Source organism: Rhynchophorus ferrugineus, unplaced genomic scaffold (assembly GCF_030347505.1).
Source record: "Rhynchophorus ferrugineus isolate W39M unplaced genomic scaffold, kcgeb_rfMv2 rfM3, whole genome shotgun sequence".
Taxonomy (NCBI): Eukaryota; Metazoa; Arthropoda; class Insecta; order Coleoptera; family Curculionidae; genus Rhynchophorus; species Rhynchophorus ferrugineus.
Genome location: NW_027472582.1, coordinates 13,526,992 through 13,549,817, shown reverse-complemented (window position 1 = coordinate 13,549,817; position 22,826 = coordinate 13,526,992). Strand labels below are relative to the sequence as shown.

Below are 22,826 nucleotides of genomic sequence, written 5' to 3'. Positions count from 1 at the left end.
TCTTACCCAGCCTGGTTACCGACGTGGCTGGGATCATTTTCCTTGTCGGATTTTGACCTAAGAGAGTCACAAGTATTAAACAATTACACACATAAATTTACGATCATGCCCCAGCAGGATTCGAACCCGCAACTATCGCAACAGTAGGAGGACTGTTCTCTCGCCTTAACAACAGCGCCAACCAAGGCGGCATTATTATTATTGATAATATGACACAGACATTCAGAAGGCAAGATATTTTTATTACGGTTTATAACCGACATTAAAGAATAAACAACAATTAGTCCCATTCCAACCGTCATTACGACAAAAGGCACCCTGGATTTGTCAATAAATGTTTCAGGATAGTTTTGGTTTTATGAGGTCTGCTACTTCTAAATAGGTTTAAAATAAATTGGTGCTGGTAAGTATAAATACCACCTTCATTCTTACCAAATCCACCTGCATGAAATATGTAAATATGTCTTTGTAGAGTTAGATTGAAATTTAATTTATTTATTTTGCTATAAAAAAATCCTTTAGAATTAAATACCATATCTTACCTACTCGCGAGTATCTTAAAATCAATTAATACTAACCTCCATATGGCTATATCGCTTCGTACCTAATATAAGACTTTTTTCTCGATTTTCGCTTAAATTAAAATAATTTAATCAAAGATTTAATTATTAATAAAGTTAATTTGTTAAAATACGTGTATAAAGTCTATGGTTTTTTTCATTAACTTAACTGGTTTTACGACAAGAAACATTTTAAAATCTAATGAAAGGATTCCTAAATCGATACTAGCATAACGTTACTTCTGTTTTATTGATATTTGTAGCGATACCATCTTTATATTGAAATCAATATAATCTTATCTAATTTATCTTGAATATTTTAAAATACTTTTCATTGAATATATACTGTGCGTTTAATTTTTAACGGCTTTTCTCATTAGAAACCTCTCTGGAACTATTTTTATATCACTTTTAAAGTAACTATTTTCATGGACTAATGGTATTTTGTTTTTCCAATTCAGTATTGGGTGTAAAAATACCAAGATAAAGATTATATAGGGTGTATAGACTAGTTTCAAAAAATGTTTTAACGTTGAAACTCAAATTAGAGAAGACTGGTACGATGTGTTGTATTAAAAGTATTTAGTTGAAATTTGAAGAAATTTGAAATCAAAATTTGAGTCAATTCTAAATGTTTGGTGTACTGCGACGGGTAAGATAGAGTTTTAGAGGGTAGAAGGTACAACATTTCCTCTCTCATTTTTTACTTCTATTACTTCCATAACGATACTAAAGCATTGAATGCAATTATTTATTCTTTAAGCTTTTGAAATTATTACTTAACGAATTCGTATAAATCAGCATTACTATACTAATTTGCATATATCTTCATGTTGAAGAAATAATATAAAAGTTGGCGCAAATGACGGTTAGTTAACTCAAAATTCAAAGAAGAGAAGAATAGAAAAAGAACAGAAACAGAAGAAAAATAATGCTGATTCTAAATCGCTTATGTTTGTAGATTACGGTGTTGACAAATGTCCATTCTTACAAAATAACATTTTAAATATGATAATTTTATATTACTTTCTCTTCTTCTTCTTCTTCTTCTTCTGTTGTACGGAACATACTTATTTGTATACTTAATATCTTAAAGTATAACTTGTGTATATAAAAAATAATTATTATATTTTCCATATTCAGTGAAAATTAGTAATTTTTTTAATAAAATCTTTAAAAATTATGTTTCTAACAAAATTTTCTTGTTTCAATATATATATATATATATATATATATATATATATATATATATATATATATATATGTATGTATGTATGTATATATATGTATGTATGTATGTATATATATGTATGTATATATCCAAACCTGCAACTATAGGCAGTATATTTTCAAATAACTTGCACTATTTTCTTAAAGACAAGCTACCATCATAAACTGTATGCTTTCATTATTATTGTACACTAATGATACAGTTCTAGCAGAATTTTAAGCCCTAATAAGTAAAATAATAATGAATTACTCCATATCATCATAGAACTGAATCTATAGCTGTTTATATTGATCGTGACGCATAAATACAGAGCTGTAAAGGCCTATTTGAATGCATTCTGTTTGGTAATATGTAACTGTGTTCGATTCATATCTACAACAATGCATTTTTAACAAACTTGGTAGTAGCTTGGACCTTGATTTATAAGTAAACTGTACATATGCATGCTTTCACCTTAGAATGGTATCCTCAAGAACCGATTTCACATTCTCATTATATCCAATTTTCTATTTACCATTGAATTTGAATGTTTGTTTTTGAACGTTAATAAAACTTCATTCACTGATATTAAGTTATTTTAAAATATTGGAGCAAAATTAGCTAAAATTATCAAATAGTAGAGGCTGGGCTATGTAGCTTTTCGAAAATTTAATATTGTTCAAGCTATATCTGTGAATATTTCTTTTCCTTAATGATTTTTAACTTTATGATGATATCTTTAACTATAATGCATTTTTTGACTAATAATATAGAACCCACATACATCAGTCGTTCTTTCAAGGCACCTTCTTTAATACTATAAATTTGGGTTTACAATCACTAAATAATACAATATTACAATATATTTTTAATAATAACAGTAACAGTTAGAAAAAATATAACCTAAAATTATTATAGATTCTTCATATATAAAATGATAAAAAAATAAGTATAAAAATTCAGTGAATGTATATAATGTAACATAATATAAGCAATTCTGATATCATCTTCTCTATTTCACATTAACAACTTCCAACCTGAAGATCAGCAGTTCAAAAATCACTAAATAATATTTCCAATTCTAATTTAGTACTTAATTATACCGGCAGAAATTTACGTAGGTAGTTTTTTCAGGCTAAATCATTTTTAATTCATAAAAACGAACGCGTAAATATTTATAGAGGCAATTTTAAAGCCAACGTATTTCTTTAACATTCACTATATAATAACATATATAATTTATAAACAGGAAGGTCTCATGTTTCGTATATTATTTAAACAGAAAATTCATAATTATCAGTCACAAGACAATAAAATCTTGATCTGTTCGTTTTTTCTGAATTCCTCACAGAGATCATTAAAAATGTGCTCTTAACATAACTTATTAACTGATACTTGGAATGCCGTTGGAAGGTCTTCTTATGTTTAACTCGAATCTTCCAATAATGCAATCTCAAACTTTCAATTTGCCTACTAATTACTTAGTTTCTGAATTTAAGGAGAGATAAGACTATTTCACCCATCAGCCTCTTGAGCTATTTAGGGTCGGTCACAATGTAGTATTTAGTTTAAATATAATACGTCATACAGTAAATACATAAGACATAACAGAACACTAACTGTATAGACTATATATAAATGTAAATTAAATTAAAGACAACACATTCAGAATAATAAATAAATTAGAGTGTAAAAGGACATAATATCCAATTTCTCAGTGGATGCTATAAGTATTGGAGCAGGTCCGTGGCTGTAAGAAAGTTATTCAGCAGGTCTAATTGCTCAGGTTGGACCGGTTGCTTCAATGACCTCGGCATCTCGGGTTGCTGCCTTAGAACTCCATGCTTCCGATATTTTAGAAGGATGTGCTTGATGCTCAGCTGAGTCTGACACTGCTCGCACAGGGGTGGGCCTCGATCTTTCAGCACGTGTTCATGGGTAAGTCTGCAATGACAATTTAAATCTACTATGATGAATGACTACTCTTGATTTCCCGCAACTTATTGCTCTTCGTAAAGAGGTCCGAGTTTAGTGCTCTAATTGTTTATAGAGAGCTTTCATGTATGTTTTAGCGTCATCCTTGCAAAACAGCACACTTAGTTTGGTCGAGTCTTATTTTCTACTCGTCAAAAAGTCGATTTTTTTGTTTGCGGGTATTCCCCTATGGGGACGCAGAATTTAACTAAATTAAGATAAAGCTGCATCATCTCCGTTTTGATCGTCTGTAATTTGGATAGTGTCTTCACCAAAGATACTTATCTTAATATATTATATCATACTATATCATAAATATCTTTTCTCATTTATAGATTAAGAGGTAAACAATTTGGTGCAGTTTGAGTGTGAACTACTGTAAGAGAACAACAATATTTGGCGCATCAATAACTCTCTTTTGCTGGCTCTCTGTGTGCCTTTAAAGAGACTTTCGTATGCTTGCTGTAACGTAGACCTGTCTTCGACATTTTTAACCAAATACAGTAACTTATTCATTCTTGGAAGATAGAGCTTGTATGATTCATCCGAGTCTGTTTTCTTACCAAAATATATGGCTAAATTAATTGATTTTGTCAACGAAATAGGCCCTTATTTTAAAATCTAATTTTATCTCGCTTTATCGAGCTGACTTTGTAGGTTCATTTTAATCTTCATAATATAATTTATATATTTTATTGTTTTATAATTGTTGTATCTCTATTATTTTCACATTAAAAAGAAAAGATAATAAATTTATTGGTTATTTGGAAGGCGCTGTTATACAAGCAGATACTAAAACTTATATGGGACCGAGTATTATGGATACACCCAAACACTAGGAATATTTACATACACAAAGACCTTCGGTTCCAACTGTTCTAGAAGAAATTAAGAGATTCATAACAAGACATGAGGAAAGTTTCCACTTCCATGTAAACACCAATAACACAAGTGTTGCAACCCTTGTACAACACTGAACTAGACCGCAGGCTCAAGAAAATCTTCTCTAGTTATGTAGTGAAATGTATTAGATCGCAATTGCTACTATGTTACTAACTTTTATTTTATTTTTTAGTTACTGTAGAGAAAATGTGTAAGATAGTCGGCAACGACTAGTAATAATATATTAATAAATAAAAAAATTATATTCGTTTTCTGCTTGCTTTTGCTCTTTTATATAATATCTTTTAACCTATTAAAGGATAGATGACTTATTATTTTGAATGTTTATTTTTGCTGAGAACCCAATGCAGACAAGTTTTAACCTCTTAGTTTTTGTTTAGATTTGTTAGTTTTACATGTATAGTCTCTAAATAATCCTAGCGTGTTGGTTAAACTTTAAACCACAATATCAATATTTCCGGCACTATAGATCATAGTTGAGGCTAACAGCATGATCCTAGATCAAAACAAGAGTTCAAAGAGCGCTGTGACGCAAAGACTCTTCAATGCCGAAACGAACTCTTATTAAGAAATCGACCAAGAAATTATTGAGAAGCATTTTTTTCCATGGAGGTTCAAATTAATAAAGCAATAGAGTTGAATTGTTAGAAAATTTGTATGTAAAAATCCATAAAAATGACAGTTTACAAATTGAAAATAATATTTTATATAATTATTAATAATTGAAAACTATTTCCATTTTTAAAATAATGTTAAATAACGTACACAACACACACAACTAAACAAAGACGTCGTTATTCTCCAGATTCACCTCACTCTGGTTTCTGACTCTTCACATACCTCAAATTATTATTTCGTCGAAGACGATATTCATCCGACAAACTGAGAAAAACTATGAACACTAACCACGGTAAGGGTGTTTTGAAGGCTTTCAAAATCACTACACTGATGAAATCCATAAATGGGACCACCTTCCTGTACGAGCAAGTCATGTGGATTCACCAAACAGTCACTATAAATGAGAGAAATGAGCAAAGAGTTGTGTTTAGAAATTTTTAAAATTAAGTACCACATTTAATAATAAAAAAAACAGAAGTATATAAAAAATAATATGGGACGTGAATATTTTTTATACGGCCGATCGGACGCCTTCCTACATAGGAACGATTATAATTTCCATTAGGATCTCATGAATTTAATTAATTTATTCGTTTCGAAAACGACTAAAAATTTAGGCGGTTTGTTTTGCATGCTGTAAGCGACACATTTTCCTCGTCCAGGTCTCGTTTAATGGTGATTTATTCGTTATTAGCAATTAATTTCAACACTAGTTTATTATTCGGTCGCGATTTACCGTAAGCATCTGATGAGATTAATTAAAATCATGCGTAATATTTATTTGTTCGTTAGAGAGGAAAAAGGGAAAAAGTGTATGTATGCTAAATTCATTCATTACCAGTTGTTAATTATATTCCGCTAGCGTTTTATTACAACGCGAATAGAATAGAAAATATATATGCTCAAGAGTTTCATTAAGCTTTGAGATGTTGCATAGCATTAGACCACCATGATATCATACATTCATGATATTTTAATCTTTTGAATGGCATTAGATACTTGATTTTGTGGTACGTGTTATTGATGAACAATAATGTCAGTTAAAACAAAAAGTTAGTAAATATTTGGATGGGATCTGTAATTAGCTAATATAAGGTGGTGCAAAAGTCTCGCTACCATTGATGCAATTTCCGCTGAGTGGCAATAATTGAACGATTATTTTCAATAAATATTGTCACTATTTCTGTTCTTTCTTGAGGCGTATATTTTTTCATAATAATTTAGACGTCTATGTAACACAATGGTTAAAACGAAACTGAGCTAAACGTCACACAACCAAGATGGTCTACAATCAAAATGGTAGCGGTACCTTTGCCCCACCCTATATTAAAATAAATAGCGTTGGGAACTATAGACTGAAAACAGTCGAAACAGTCGATAGTCAAAAGACTAGCGAGTCAGTCAAATGTACGGTTCGATTGTCTTGTTCAATTCGTGATATCAGACGAAGATGACCGACCATTTTTGTTTGAAATAATTAATTTTATATGTGGTTATATTTTCCAACGGTAGTATAAGCGAGACGGAGATGTACATATGCCTTCACGTACTAACTTTAAAGAAAAAAAGGAAAAAAGTAATTACTGAATATGGAATGGAATAATACCCCACAAATGTTTAATCGTATTTTAATATGTTAATTGCTATTTTCAAATAATATACTATAATAAATATATATCTATATTAAAATTAATAAGTTAATTAATGACATAATTAAAAATGATTGCACAATTACTACTGGAGCTTTTTTAAATAAAGTAAATGCTTTATTTATTATTGAACGAAAATATTTTTTAACAAAAATCGAGAGAGTAATCGAAATTTTATTGCCACAAAAACAGTCAAAAGTATATTAAATTTTATTGTTCACAATTTTAATCTTTTTACTCTATTACATTAACAATCTTGGAAAATATCGTTCCAAAATGCTATACTAATATACAATATATTGTTATTTACAAGCAAACTACCAAAAAAACCAAAAAGTAGTAGTAAAATCAGTGGAACCAAAAATAGCGACTGGAACAGTCGATAGTCAAAAGTAGTCAATTATCAAACAGTCGATAGTCGATTTCAATCGATGGTTCCCAAGACTAAAAATAACCATCAAGTATTAGCGATTTGGTAACTGCATGAACCTAGTAACCGAATAAGGCACATTTGCGAAAAATCTTTCTTACGGCTTAAAGAAGTTAGTAGCCAAGTGATTTCGGTAGTTTATAAACGATGAATTTGGAATTGAAAACAAAAAAAAATAGTAAAAAGCCAACACCGTCTACTAACACAAATTTAATTGCGCAAATCCATGTTATTGTCATATTGCGTCGTATATCAGCACCCAATATGCTTGCATCTAAATAATTCCTAATAACATCAGACATTTCCAAATTTGATTTTGAATTTGATTTCCAAATTGTATGACCAAATCCCAATAATTTTCGAGTAGCGTGCAGCCTATGAATCTCGTGTTCATTATCTTGAGTATCTCAAACAGAACTATACGTGCTTCAGCAATATTAAATTGTCTTTTTTTCTTGCAGATAAAATCTTTATAAAGTAATGCTTCTAATTGTTTTGCGTTGGTTATAAAATGTTGTTGAGCGTTCTTTAACTTGTGCTCCTAAACCTCTAAGTTATTTTCAATTTGAAAGTATAGTCTGCCTCAAGTCTCAATAAGAATTTCATTTTCAACAATACAATATATTAATAATATATAACAATATATTTAACGTTACAAGAAAGCTATTTACATTTAGTAGATGGAGACAACCACTTAAAGTTTAAATACCCAAAAATTGTTTAAAATCCTAATTAAAATCAAGTGAATTTATTGTTATCAAGCAAATAATGCATCAAATAATTCAACTTCATCTACAACAAATATAACAATAGAATAAATAAAATACCAGATCAGAAAATATACTGGCTATTGGTAGGTGCCCATTGTACTTCATTGTACTGTAAATAATCTCAATAAAAATTAGTTTTCAATCCCATACGACATTTAGGTTGGAAGGTGATGACAAAAAAAACAAACATTATTCAAACACTCTTTATATACCATGAAACATTTTTAAGCGAAAAATGCACACTGACATAATTCATTAATGCATATGACACCATCCTGGGTTAGTCACATGGGTCAATTTTCTTGTATAATCCATGATTCATAGTATTTTTAGTCATTAATAATAAGGTAACATTTATCTATCATCATTTATCCAGTAATTTTGAAGGTTTGCTTAGTACTTAGTACCCAACAAAGTACTCAGAAATATAATCCCAGATGTTGAATACGGGCGGGGTGCCAGCAGCGACTGCTAGAACACGATAACGAATAGCTGGCAACCCCGAGACGTTTATCTGGGATGTTATTGAAGGTTATTTCGATCATTCAGTAACCGACCATCGTTTGGTTCAGACGTGCCACCATCGACTGCCCAAGCCTCGTCACCAGGTAACACCGCTGCCATCCGTTTTATCTATTTTGTATTTTCTACACATAATGTAAACACCAATGTTTCATTACGTTTTACCTCCATTCACCGAGCCATCTAATTTACCCTAAAAGCGTATGTTACAATTGCAGTAATTGCTGCCAACTTACCATCAACACATAACTGTACAACAGATGAACATAGAAGAAGAAGAAGCTCTTTTGATATAAATTTATATCCATTATATATCTATCATAAGATTAGTGAGTGCCTTCACCATTTACATTTATGATAATTTAATTTCATTCTGTGAAACTACTCTATTACAGTACAATACTTTAAACAAAAACTAAACTGAAGAACTATTAATATAAAAGTTGATTTTATATCACGGCTAAATTTATACATAGAAAATTTCGAGGAACAAAGATGAGAACACTTTTTTAGCTAATACTTATAATTCATCTAGTCTATTCATTTAGCCTGTTGGATTTGTCATAACCAAGAACAATGTGTCACAAAATAATGCAGTTTTAAATAATAAACATTTTTTATGGGCCACTTGGAAACAATTGTAAGATTGTTTCATTTTCTTTGTTCATTGTTTTTTCCTAGTGTCACGTTCCGGAGGGTCATCGACATTTTTACGCCGAAATATAGCCATTTAATGACATATTTTATGTTAAGACCATAGGCTCTTATTACTTAAGAGGTACACAAAACTTTTAATAACCTTAATTAAGTATTTGAAGAGCATTTTAATCATCAAACTAAGAATACTGTGATAAAATTAATCATAGCAATCATATCCTTATTATATGAACTGAAATTAATTATTCGATTAACAGACGCAAAATGAGCCCAACAGATTTATCTGGAATGGATCTGCTTTAAGTGTTCCAACCCAGGGTCTTCGATATTAAGCTTTCTTGATATGGCCATCCACCAACATAGTTGGTTGAGATAATTGTTTGTTATAAAATGTTGCGCACTTGTCTAGAAGCTTCTATAATACAGTCACCAAAATATGTACTAAAATAAATAGAATTGGTGTTAAATATATCTATATTATATAAAATATTGTCTATCCAAAGTTTTTTTGTGCATACGTCATCAAGATGTTTAATGTATTTCAGGTCGCAATATGTAAATTCGTTTTAGAATCAGACAATATTTTCCTTGTCATTTTATTCTAGTTAATAATAGACACAATGCTGTCTGATAAGTTGGAAAGTATAACCGAACTAGCCTGCCAAAGTCCTCCGGTTGTCAAACGTATGCAAAATTGTTCAAAACATTAGTGATAAGAGATTATAAAGGGGCAAACGTTATTTTTATTATTTTGCTTGTTTTGATAAATTCAAAATCGCTGCTTATTACTCGTATTACGTTGATTGAAAATTCCGAAGCCAGACAGAACAGATTGCGTCTCTATTCACTTACTTTGAACAGGAACGAGATAATGGAGAGAGGTAATGTTAGAGAGGTAAGTGAAAATATATTTAACATTTTGCAACTGCAGTGAAAATTAGTATGGACACGGTCACTGAAATATCTCAAAACATAATCTTAAATTCACCAAAAAAAAACACTCCTCATACGAAGCGAGTGACCAATCAAGATCAGCTTGATGTTAGCACTATCAGGGATTATATGAAATGTATAAAAACAGTAAGTAACTTTTCAATACACACATAGTTTAATACAATTATTTCTAAGGAAACTGTTAGTCTGAAAAGTATGGAAGAGGTCTAATGGAACTTCCGGATATTGCTTTTAAAAGAATACAATTTTTAAAAGCATATAATAAAATGAAGGAAGACTTATTATTTCAATTTATGTATCTAGAAGAGACATGGATATTTCAGAATAGGACCAATATGCTCAATGATTATAACAACAAAAGTTTAATGGAAAAAGGTAAACGTTGTTAGTTTTATCAAGAAAGATGTATACAGGTATTAACAGAACAAACAAAGGAAAAATACAGTGATATCAAAATGTCTTTACAAGTAAATACTGTACCGAAAGACACAAAAACTAAGCGTAAAAGGTAAATATGCTCTCTAATGAAAGTAAAATATATTACTTGGATATACAACAATTGTTAATTAGATGGATTAGACCTCCAAGGGATACAACTACAAACACGCCTAGAACTCTAACACATAGATTGCATTGAAAAGAGTTCAATATAAACATAATCAAACACAATCTTAACCTACAACCTGTTATAACTGTGTACTTAGTTGTAATTTTAAGTCCTTCGATAATATATTCATTGGATCTACTATAATGTTAAAATAAATTATATTTGATTAACAATATTTTTGTTTAATTATTTTTGTTAGATTAGAATTTTGTTGCATGTCAAAGCTAAACTGAACTAAAATTCAGAGTTTATACAGCAACATTGCGACGTTTTGATGTCATAAATTTAGATGACGTATGTACAAAATAACTTTGGATAAACTATATTTTAAGATATTGTCAAAAATAGAATGAAATCTTATTAAAAGTCAACATGATTGTCGTTTAAATGTAATATTTTAATACAATCTATAAATTAAGTTCTTGATATCCATCAGCAGAAATTAAAAAGTAAGATAATGTTAATTTGTTCCTGTGAATGTAAGCAAATAATTAAAGAGGATTTTGTTTTATCTAGCAAAACAAACAAACAAACAAAACAAAAAAAAAATTAAAACCAAAGTATAAGCTTTTTATTTTATTGTTTTGAAGCCTCTTCACCAAGTGATTCTAAAAAATTAATTTACACCTGCTTTTCTTCTCCCTATTGTTATTCTTTTAAATACTTTCGGGTTTTGATATCAATTATTTAAAAATCGTAGTTTTAATTAAAGGGTCCAATAAAGTTCGAAAGTAGTGAATTACAAGAATTGTTAGACGAAAGACACAAAAAAGTTATAGACCAATATTTTATTTCCCAGATCGTAATCAATCACTACAAGCAACAGTATCATTCAATGTTAAAATCGTTATTTTCTGAGACAATTCACGATCATTTATCAGGAAAAGATTCAAAAATTAAATAAAATTGAAAAATATATATTGGGCTTATATTTTTTGTGGAATAGTGGAAACATATTTGTGCACCTAATATATTAAGTATAATAGATGATCGTTCATAATCTCCAAAACTGCCTGCAGAGCTAAAAACCTTAATAAAACCTTATTTCATTAAAACACATGTATTACTACATAAATATAATTGATATTCTCATTATATTGGGTTTAAAGACAATACTATAAACAAAGTTTACTACTTAGTATCATCCTAATGATTAATATAGTAAATACCGTACATTGTATGTACTAAATTTGTATTAAACCACGAAATCCTACCAGAAGACGATCAGGAATTAACACTAAAAATAATCGACCCAGTCTTCTGACATTAAGCAAGAAAAAACTGTAATAATTTTGTATTAATTGTCGCCCAGTCTTTGTCAGAAGCTTAATATGTGTAAGTATTTTCGTTGCACTTACGGAGAATTACCTAAAACAAAATCTTCGCATCGCGTGTTGTCGATATCTCATTATTTATTTGTAGTAATCCTTGAGGAATTTCAGGTAACGGTTTCTCTTCTCATTCAAAATAAAACAAGTTATTTTTTGTGGATGCAATTGTACTTTGTAGTTTGGTGTAATTGTAGTAGTTGGTAAATAAAATATTATTTAAAGATTCCATTAAAGCTGTAATATTGGCTGTTTTCAAATTCTAATCATCTTTTAATATATTAAGTTATTTATTGAGAAAAATTGGTACATATATAAAATCATACTATTTTTCATCATTGCCTACAACTTTAATCAGCTAAAACCAAATGGTCTTTTGCTGATATCGCTTCGGCTTCGGCATAGAGAATTTTTGCGTGCAACAGAGACCCTGGGATACGACTGTGATTGTCGTAGTTGATATAGCTAACGGGGCTTGTGCATGGATAGGGATTTGATGAAGTTGTTTTCGTGTTCTAAGGTGCCTAGGGAGAACCTTACACTGAGCAGGTACGTGAAACTCCATAAAGAAACCATGGGACATTGAGTAACGCGCGGACTTTTTTGGAATGGAACACTTGAAGTAGTTCAAGTTGTCTCCCAGATATGTACCTGTATTACACCTGTGCTCCGTAGGGGCAGACTGGACGGACTAGTATCTCATACAGACTCGCTTTCTGGGGGATTGGCAGTTTACTTTTTCTGCAGAGGAGTGGCAAGAGTAGGCTGTACACGCCATTGCTTTTGCAAATAGCGTGCTGTATTTGAACTTACCATTGGAACCTGCGGTCGAACTGAAGACCGAGGTATGATACCTTCTTGCCAGAGCCACCTGGAACCAGCCTTTTCGATTTGGAGGCGATAAGCGCAGAACTCTTCTTACGGTGAAACAGAACAGCCTGAGTTTTGCTCGAGTTAATCGGAAGAAAGCGGTATAACCTGCATAAAATGCTGTGTGGGAATGTTTATGAAGTGGAAAATCACCCATCTAAAGGTTGAAGAGGACTGGGGCTAGTAGAGCACCTTGCGGGTCTCCTGCAGAGATCTGTTTTAGTGAGGAGACTACGTCACCGATCCTTACTTGTAAGGATGTACCGTCCAAGTGTGAATGAATCAGGGAGATTAGGTTATTTGGTAGACCTAGCTGGCTCGCTTTGAAGAACTACAAGTTTTTTCCATTTTTGTAGCGACATGAAGATACCGTTTCGAAAGAACGGTGCTGGTTTGGCATGATTAACTTAATGATACATTTTAGAATTCCTTCAACTTTTCAAAAACAGTGTGTCAGCCAAACCATGCTGCGCAGGTCAGAACAAGTGGTAATCAGAACACATTAGGTATGGTGAATATGCTGGATGCGGCCGAAATTTAAAAAAATATATTGCAATGTTTGGCGTGCTAAATGCTACGATACATTGTTTATTTTATTTAATTGACATCGATAAACATATGCAGTAACAGTTTCATTCAGTTTTAGCAGTCCCTAATCCACTACACCTTACTGATACCACCACATGTAGAGCAAGACCCATGAATTAATACCACTTCGGACACGCAAATTTTTTCAAATCAAACCACTGAATAACTCAACAACGCTAAACCTAAAACTGTTATTTTATATAGGGTAGCGTAAAATGAGGTTGTTTATAGGTATGCTTCGTATTTTCACCAACAAATATCGCTGATCAAAATACATACAAGTACTAAGATAATATTATGGTACTTATGGCATTAATTATTGTAAAGTATTAACATTTAGAAAATAAATAAAATTGGCAACATTTCGTTGAAAACGATTTGCTATATTCCATGAGCAAGAAATTTTCTGGTACTGGTACTGTAGTTCGAAGTAAGAACCATAGGGAAATAAGGAGACCATATTAAAAATAAAGCTCAATTTCTGAATCATGATACAATAACAAATTCTTACCCAAATACAAGAATTCCTCCCAAATTCTAATGGCAAGTTTGGAACCTTCTGAAAATATGCAACAAGTGGCATAAAAATATTTTATAGCAAGTTTTTTGAATAATTTGAATAAATATGAACAAGAATATTCGAAATCCTACCGCTAATAACGAAATTAATATCCGAAAAAATGGAAATCTCAGGGCAGATAAAAGATTGATAATGATGATTATTATTTTTCTTCAAATTTCAAAATAAAGTCTAAAAGTCGCGGGTTCGAATACTGCTGGGGCATTATTTAGGATTGCTTAAAATTTCTGATTATCTTAGGCAAGAGTGCAAAATACAACAAGAAATATGATCCCAGTCATATGCAGGTAACCAGACTGGGTAAGACCGGATGTGTTCCGAGATAATTTCTATATATATATATATATATATATATATATATATATATTTGTTTTTGTTGAAATAAGTGATGACAAGTATTTCAAAATAGTAATCATAGTAATCATCTCTAAATAAAAACTATTTATATTAAATTAGAATGAGCGCGGTTATATATAAAACGTCGAAAAAGATTTATATATTGTCTAAAATGATTAATAATATTTTATTTATCTGACAATAATGCAATAAAAAATGGAATGTTATCGGGTTTCAGATATAACTGTAGAGAAAAGGAATTCGTTGTCACAGAAAATTAATCATTTTTATTATTAATTACAGCTCATCATTTTCGTAGTAAATTCTCATATATCATATATCAGTTATATACAAAATTTTTCGAAAATATCTTACAGATATAACATCTGAATAGCCAAAAGAGAACTAGTTTCATATTTTTATTAAATGTTTAAAATTGCACAAGATAAAATTCAGATTAATTAATACTGATTCATTATATTGTAATTCTTGGTCTTCAGTCATTGCCTGCATTCAACACAATCTGTAAAATGTGTTAAGTTCTATTTACGAAACAGTTTTGAGTTATTCTATTTTCGAAGTAGATTTCTTCATAATACGAGATATTTATCATACAGGTATTTGTGTGTATAATTTTTAAATTTATTTTGCAACAAAGATTAAATCAAACTAATTGTACTCGGTCAGTACTTGAGCTGTCAAGGCGGTTATATATCACACCTTAAACTTGCATTTTACTTATATGTTAAGGTATTAGCCAAACTAATAGTCAAATGCAGTTAGAGGATTATGTGAGAAATTTTTCGATGCTACCCCTAGCAATTAATATAATTTACAACATTATTCTAATGATTGAACAACTGATATAGATTCTAGTCAGTCTACATTTATTAATACAGAAAATTCCATCAAAAATGTACCTGAATTCTTGAGATATTTCTATTCTTCCATTTTATAAGTATACTGTTTACCAATTAAGATTTATATAGGCTGGACCTAGTACTTTAAACCATCCAAACTACAGTTCTGCAAATTAAACTTACCCTGACTGGCAAACGATCGACTGAGAAACCACCTCAAGACATCCTTATTCTCTAAGGATTCTATTCATCTCATATTCTACACTCTTGTCTAGAAATAACTGCAATTACCAATAACATAATACATTTTCACCACTATGGCTACCAAACCGACTCATCAATATTAACCAAAATATATACTAAAGTAAGTAGATATATCATTGAATATGCCTAAAACATCAAATTTCTGTTTTTAAGTATTCAGTATACTGATCATTTCAAAGTATCGTCAAAAATGGACACAAAACTTCTCGTAAGTCATAAGGATTGAAGATGAATCCAGATTTTCAGTTTAGAGTTTAGAATGCCACACATAAGACCTCCTGATGTTATGGTAAAATGTCTCTATGATTCGACGAAAATTATTTATGAGGAGTTTGTTTTATAGAGGTGTTTTGAAGCCGCTCGTTCCAATACAATGAATCGTATTTGAACAGAATATATTGAAGAAGGAAACTGGCTTACTGTAGTCGCCTTATTTAACACCAATTAACTTTACAAATGCTCTTCTTATTATACTTATAATTTTCAATATGTATCATCAAATTTAATGTAAAGTCCTTTAAAATAATCAATTATCCTAATACTTAATAGTTATTCTACGTAACAACACATATTATAATAACTGCAAAATACAATTTCAGTTATTATATATTTTAAAATCTTGCAAGCTCTTCGATTACCAACTGTACTTCCTGTAACATGTGGCTGCTTATTGTTAGGAATTGCTCTGCTTGTCGATTAATATGTTGGCTTTGCGATAGTTTTATATTTTATATATCAAATTATGAGGGATAATTCAACTTGTAATAAAATAAAATTGTAAGAACAAATAAAAGAATGTGTCAGACAAAATTAAAATGGCTAAGAAAATAATACAAGAAACAACAATATATAACAAAGAAAGGTTTACTATTACTATTACTCGGAATTTTTGTAATTTTATTATCTTTCTTTATCAAAAACTTAATTTTAGGTAGGGCCTAATTTTAACACATTAAAGACTGTGATTTTGATGAAAATAAGTAGAGAATGTTTGCTAGAATAAAGAATACCGCCTACGAAAATATGAAGAAAAAGAATCCGTGACGTTATTCGACGAATATCATTGCCAAAGACAAAAAAAATTGATAAACACTAAAACTTGATTACTCAACCGCTTCCAAAAGTATAACATTTGTTAAAACGGTTCAAAAACAAGGAAAAAGGCGATTTTGCCATGAAAGATTGCGTATCGTATCGTACTGTGTTAAAATTTTACATACATTCAATATATAAAATGCAATAAGTGTTTTAATAATCACATTAGATTTTTTTATCGAAGTTAACAATATAATATTTTCATCAATGCAAATATAAAAATACTTTATAATATATTTAAGTACTAGATTCTATATACTTGGAAACATTAAACATATAATTTCGCAAGAAACAAAACAATTAACAGGTATTTATTACAAATATGCTAACTGTAATGAACTATAAAATAAGTTTATCAATCAACTTATGGTTAGGGTTAATTAAATTTATAACAGTTATATAGCTTTATGTACTATATATAATAATAAAATTTTAATCAAATCATAACACTATTGTCAAATAAATAAAATAACTTACAATAAACAATAAAAAAATATTATCAAACTTAATATGTAATATTTATAACTGCGCTGTCCTAAAATGTTAAATTATAATAAATATATATTTTATTCAATGATCACTATAATATTATAGAGGTTTTATTATATTATTTTAGTATATATAGCGGTAGTTTATTAAGTTATATGTGAAGTAATTATGTGAAATGAAGAACAAATAACAGGAAATAATTATTGTATTATATAAACATTACGAAACCATCCAGTCTCTTATAAAAGTAGTATTTGCGTACTTATTGGTATCTTAACAATTTTGGTTTTTTGTAGCTTAAACAATATGACGTTAAAAAATAAAGAATTGATATGTACGTCCAATGTACAAAATGAAACATGTATTTTGATAATCATATTTGGTATTTTCTATGTTTGTCACCACAAATATAAAAATATTCAATTTCTTTGTATTATTCATACATCTACTAAATACATAATATTGTATAAAAATGATAAGAATGTTATGAACATTAAACAATCAACGCTAAACATATAATTCCACAATAAATAAATATCTAACAGGTATTTATTACAAATATGCTAACTGTAATTAACTATAAAACAAGTTGATTGATATACCTGGGTTTAATTAAGCTTATAACAGTTGCATAGTTTTCCGTACTATATATAATAAAAACATTATTAATCAAATCATAACATTATCATCAAATAAATAAAATCATTTAAATCATCCATTAACTTTAATTACCCATAACAATAAACGTTATCAAACTTAATATGTAATATTTATAGTTACGATCCTAAAATGGTAAATGATAATAAATATATATATTTTATTACATTCTTTTACCATATATAGTGGTAGTTTATTAAGTTGTTATAAATTATCCATTAATTTGTTCTTAATTTTCAGATAACAAAAAAAATTTTAAAACTGAATTATTTGTTTATTTTTGTGTATCATAAGCATATAAAACTTAATAAATAAAATTATTTTCGAAGATTTGTGATGCTTAGTTTAGTTCAATCCAAGGACTCTCTCAAGGCCACATAAAATTAGTTTGGTAGACCCAAAGCTAGATGATAATCAGTCAGTAAATGTGTAAAACGAAGAAAAAATAACAGGAAATAATTATTGTATTATATAAACGTTACGAAACCATCCAGTCTCTTATAAAAGTAGTTTTTTCGTACGTGTTGGTCTCTGTTAAGAATTCTTGTTTTTATAGGTTAAAAAATATCACGTTAAAACTTAAAGCATTAATAGTTGGTGTTTAAATTGAGAATACGTCTCGGTGATAAAGTTAATTCGAGACATTCCACGAGTTTGTAGTTATTTGCGTAATTGCGAGAGCACTTACCTCTGTAAAATCTCTGTGTGACATTCTAATACTGTTATGGGACTCAAACGTTCATTTTCACACACCATAATATTCATTTAGTTTACGGAATATCAGTTCGGAATCATATCCACTCAGATTCGCGGCGTCGAATTCGCTTTGGGACGCTGACCGTTTCGTAGTAACAATTTAAAGTGCCAAAATAGGTTATCCACGGACCGAATAGTCATCCTACGTTTAAAACAAAGAACTACTACCCGACGACACTCTTTTGTTTCCCGTACGGCTACCCGATCGACATCGGACCGATTGTTTCCGTTTTTCACTTATTCACTTGTTCTACCCAAATGCACTTTTAACCTTAACCTCTCTTGAACCCGCTCACTAACCACGAAATTCCTGGAGAAACGTGCTTTTAACACCCCACATTCAATCGGACAATTCTCGACCGTGTCGGGTACCATCCGGTCTGGGGGGGTTGAAGCGGGACGCACCACCGGTACCGAGACGGCTTTCGGTCGAATTAAATCCAAAAGCGCAGCGAAAAACAAACGAACGTTCAGCGTCTAACAGTTATTTACTTGTGCTCGCATTCTTTAACACCGGCCATCTTGGATGTTGGTATGCAGGTAATAATCTTGAGCCGGCCGAGGCAAGGTGAGTTGGAGCGACCGCGGCCGGTACCAGCGAGGAGATTAACGGGCGATGTGGCGACGAACTTCCGTCGGAGTACTAATCAAAAATGCATTAGTTTTACGTCTCTTACTAGCATTCCTAAAAAGCGTTATATCTCAATTGTATCTAATCTATGTCTTTTATAAAATTCCTGACTTGATATGGGAATATTCTTAATATTATAATTAGTTAATACAAGTAAAAGGCAATTTGTGTATTATTTGAAAACCTAGCATAGGTCCAGTTTCATTTTCAAGGCCTACTCTTATTTACGAAATACAGTTTTTTGGAATTTGCAATGCCTTTTAACTATTGTAACAGTTCAATTGAAAAGTCCCCGGCCTACCATAGTAAAACATATTTTTTTACAAAATTAGTATTGTTTATTCAACATAATTCTCTTCAAGGGTGATACACTGATTATAGCGACCTTTCAACATTTCGATACCATTTTTGTAATACGATTTGTCCTTTGCTTCAAAATAGGCCTCAATCTCAGCGATCACCTCTTAACTCGACGAAAATTTATTCCCAGCGAGCATTCTTTTGTGATTTGAGAACAGGAAACGGTTGCTGGGAGCGAGATCTGAAGAATACGGTGGATGAGGAAGAAATTCAAAGATCAATTCATGGATTTTTGCTATCCTTTTCACTGACTTGTGACATGGTGCATTGTCTTGGTGAAGCAGCAAGAGTCTTAAGCCTTTTTCTTAAAATACGACCGTTTTTCGGCGATTTGGTCCTTCAAACGGTCCAATAACACCATGTAATAGTCGCTGTTGATGGCCCTTCCTTTTTCAAGGTAGTCAATGAAGATTATTCCATGCGCATTCCAAAATATAAAGGCCATAACCTTGCCAGCCGACTGTTGCCTTTTCGCACGCTTTGGAGCCGGTTCATCGTGTGCAGTTCACTCGGACTTCGGAGTGAAATGATGGAACCATATTTCATCCATTGTCACATATCGACGCAAAAACTCGGATTTATTACGCTTGATCATCTTCAAACACTGCTCCGAATCCGTCGTTGTTTTTGGTCAAAAATGAGTTCGCGCGGCACCCACTTTGCACAGAGCTTTCTCATACCCAAATATTCGTGAATGATATGATGTGCACATTCAAATGATACTATAGAGTGTCTGCTATTCATTCAATTTCAATTTACGGTCATTCAAAATCATTTAACAACTTCTTTTGGGCGTCCACTGCGTTCACCGTATTCGATGCTCATTTCACCCCGTCTAAATTTAGCATACCAGTCCTTGATGGTTGATTTTCTTGGGGCAGTGTCCGGAAACTCGGCATCAAGCCAAATTTTTGCTTCAACTGTATTTTTTCCCTACAAAAAGCAATATTTTATCAACACGCACAATTTTTTTTATCTATTTTTTTCACAATAACAAAAGTTACTTCACTCAAAATGCTATAATTCACAAATTAATGATCCGACAAAAAATCCGCTTCCAAATTTATACACGCATTATTTGAGGGTTAGAGCTAACTAAAAAACATAATTTTTCTAGTAGCATCATCTATGTGTCAGGCCGAGGACTTTTCAATTGATCGGTTAATCGGTCGCTAATTGTCTCTTGGAATCTGTGACCGTGTCACAAGTCAGTTACAACGATGGCAAAAATCCACGAATTGGGCTTCCAATTTCTTCTTCATCCACCGTATTCTCCAGATCTAGCTCCCAGCGACTATTTCCTGTTTTCATATCTCAAAAAAATGCTCGCTGGGAAGAAATTCTCGTCGGACGTAATACAAAAATGGTATCGAAAAGTTGGGGGTCGCTATAATCAGTGTATCACCCTTGCGGGGAATTATGTCGAATGAAGAAAATTCAAAAAAATGTGTTTTACTATGGTAGGCCGGGGATTTTTCAATTGGTCTGTTACAAGCAATGGGAAAGTAAAAAAAAAGATGAAAATGGATCTCACATCAATTGAATGACAGGCAAATGGATTATCGACAGATCGTCTGTCAAATGCTGCTTCAAAGGTATGATTGGAAATCATTTCTGTATTGAATACTACCATTCGGGTAATGGAAAGTGGAGTGAGTTTGGAGGGCCCAGAGAGGCGTGGTATATTGCTGTTGAAACTGGTGAAACAAACGTAACCAAGGAAGCGTTGAAAGCACTTGGATGGGACATATAATCTCATCCGTCATATTATCCGACTCCGACTATAAATTCGTGTTCAACTACAAAAGTAAACGATAAATTATTAATTATCAACGAATTCACCAAAAGATCATTAATTAAATTAAAAGGTCTAAACTGGTCAAAGATTTATTCTAAACTCATACAAAATATTATACCGGCCAAATGTATTCCACTAGTGGCGGTGATACTCAAAGCAACAAAACAAAAAATAAATTAGTTTATTCTTTTCTATGGTTTATTCTAGCAGGAGTGTGCGCATGCCACCAACCCGGAGATGGTTGTGGAGTAACGTATGCTCCGAAAACAAGAAGCCATTCATAGCGTAGCCTAGAGAGGGTGATGTGGCTCCATCAGCCGAATGGATGAGGTCTCGTTCCTTACAGAAAATACCTCAATGAATGATTAACAGCTCATAGGATAAACAGGTTTTTGGCATCTATAAATTGCCTGAAAGATGGGCAAGATGTATAGAATCAAGCGGCCAGTCCTTTGTATAATAAATCAATTTTTCCATTTTCCAAAAAAAACGGTAATAACTTTTCGGTACACTTGGTATTATAATTGTAGAAAAAACTTGGCGCCTGCGTGTATTCTGATCATTTTTCCAATATAGAAGGGCATTTTATCCAAATCCACAATTTTATCCGAATAAGTGGTAATCAGAAGGCACTATGTTTGGTCAGTACGCTAGATGTGGCTAGGTGTCAATTTGTTTAAATAACATCTACAGACAATGTTTGATTCGGCATTAGAAGCTAGTAATATATTATTCCTTTCCCATCCTACCATATGCAGCAAGATTCTATAGCCATGACTATTTCCTATTTTCATGGTAAATCTATATTTTATCGCTATTTACCAGTACACCACAGAAACCCCTTCATTTTTTTCTAGTTAGCAATGAAGCAAGAATATTAAAACTTTTCGAAAAAACATTTTTATTTTCGGTTCATCAAATATTAAGCTGTCTGAAAGTTCTTTGAAACTTTCGCAGGTTTTTCGTCCAATGAGTCTTGCAGTTCATTGCCTTCAAACTTTTTTTGTCATTAACACCAAAATCGTCCATTTTAAATTGCTGAAACCAAAACCGATAATTGGAAAATGACGAAACAGCATCACTATAAGTTTCTTAGAGTGCTTGATGGGCCTTGATGGTAGATAAATAGTAATTAAAGTAATAATGAAATATATCTGTTTAATAATGCCCATCTCTAACCTGTAATATAACATAACTAATATTTATAGTTAAGAATGGTAATTAAAGGTAATTAAAATTTCAATGTCCGCATAAAGTAGATAAAACATAATATCTGGCGATCATGGTGTTGTTGCAAGTACTTATAGAAACCATTATAACAATAAACAAAAAAAAGATAGGTTAATATCATACAATTTGG

The 22,826-nt window shown here is 31.2% G+C and overlaps 1 protein-coding gene across 4 annotated transcripts in view; it reads right to left on the bottom strand.

Moving 5' to 3' along the window:
• LOC143194290 (tetratricopeptide repeat protein 28) overlaps nt 1–19,118 on the bottom strand; it is a 60,377-nt gene extending 41,259 nt beyond the window's left edge. For all 4 annotated transcript variants that reach the window (XM_076400967.1, XM_076400969.1, XM_076400968.1 and 1 more), the window contains exon 1: nt 18,610–19,118. In XM_076400967.1, coding sequence (XP_076257082.1) covers nt 18,610–18,633 — 24 coding nt within the window. In that variant the 5' untranslated portion in view covers nt 18,634–19,118. The remainder of the gene's footprint in view (nt 1–18,609) is intronic.
• Between the last annotated feature and the right edge of the window lie 3,708 nt (nt 19,119–22,826).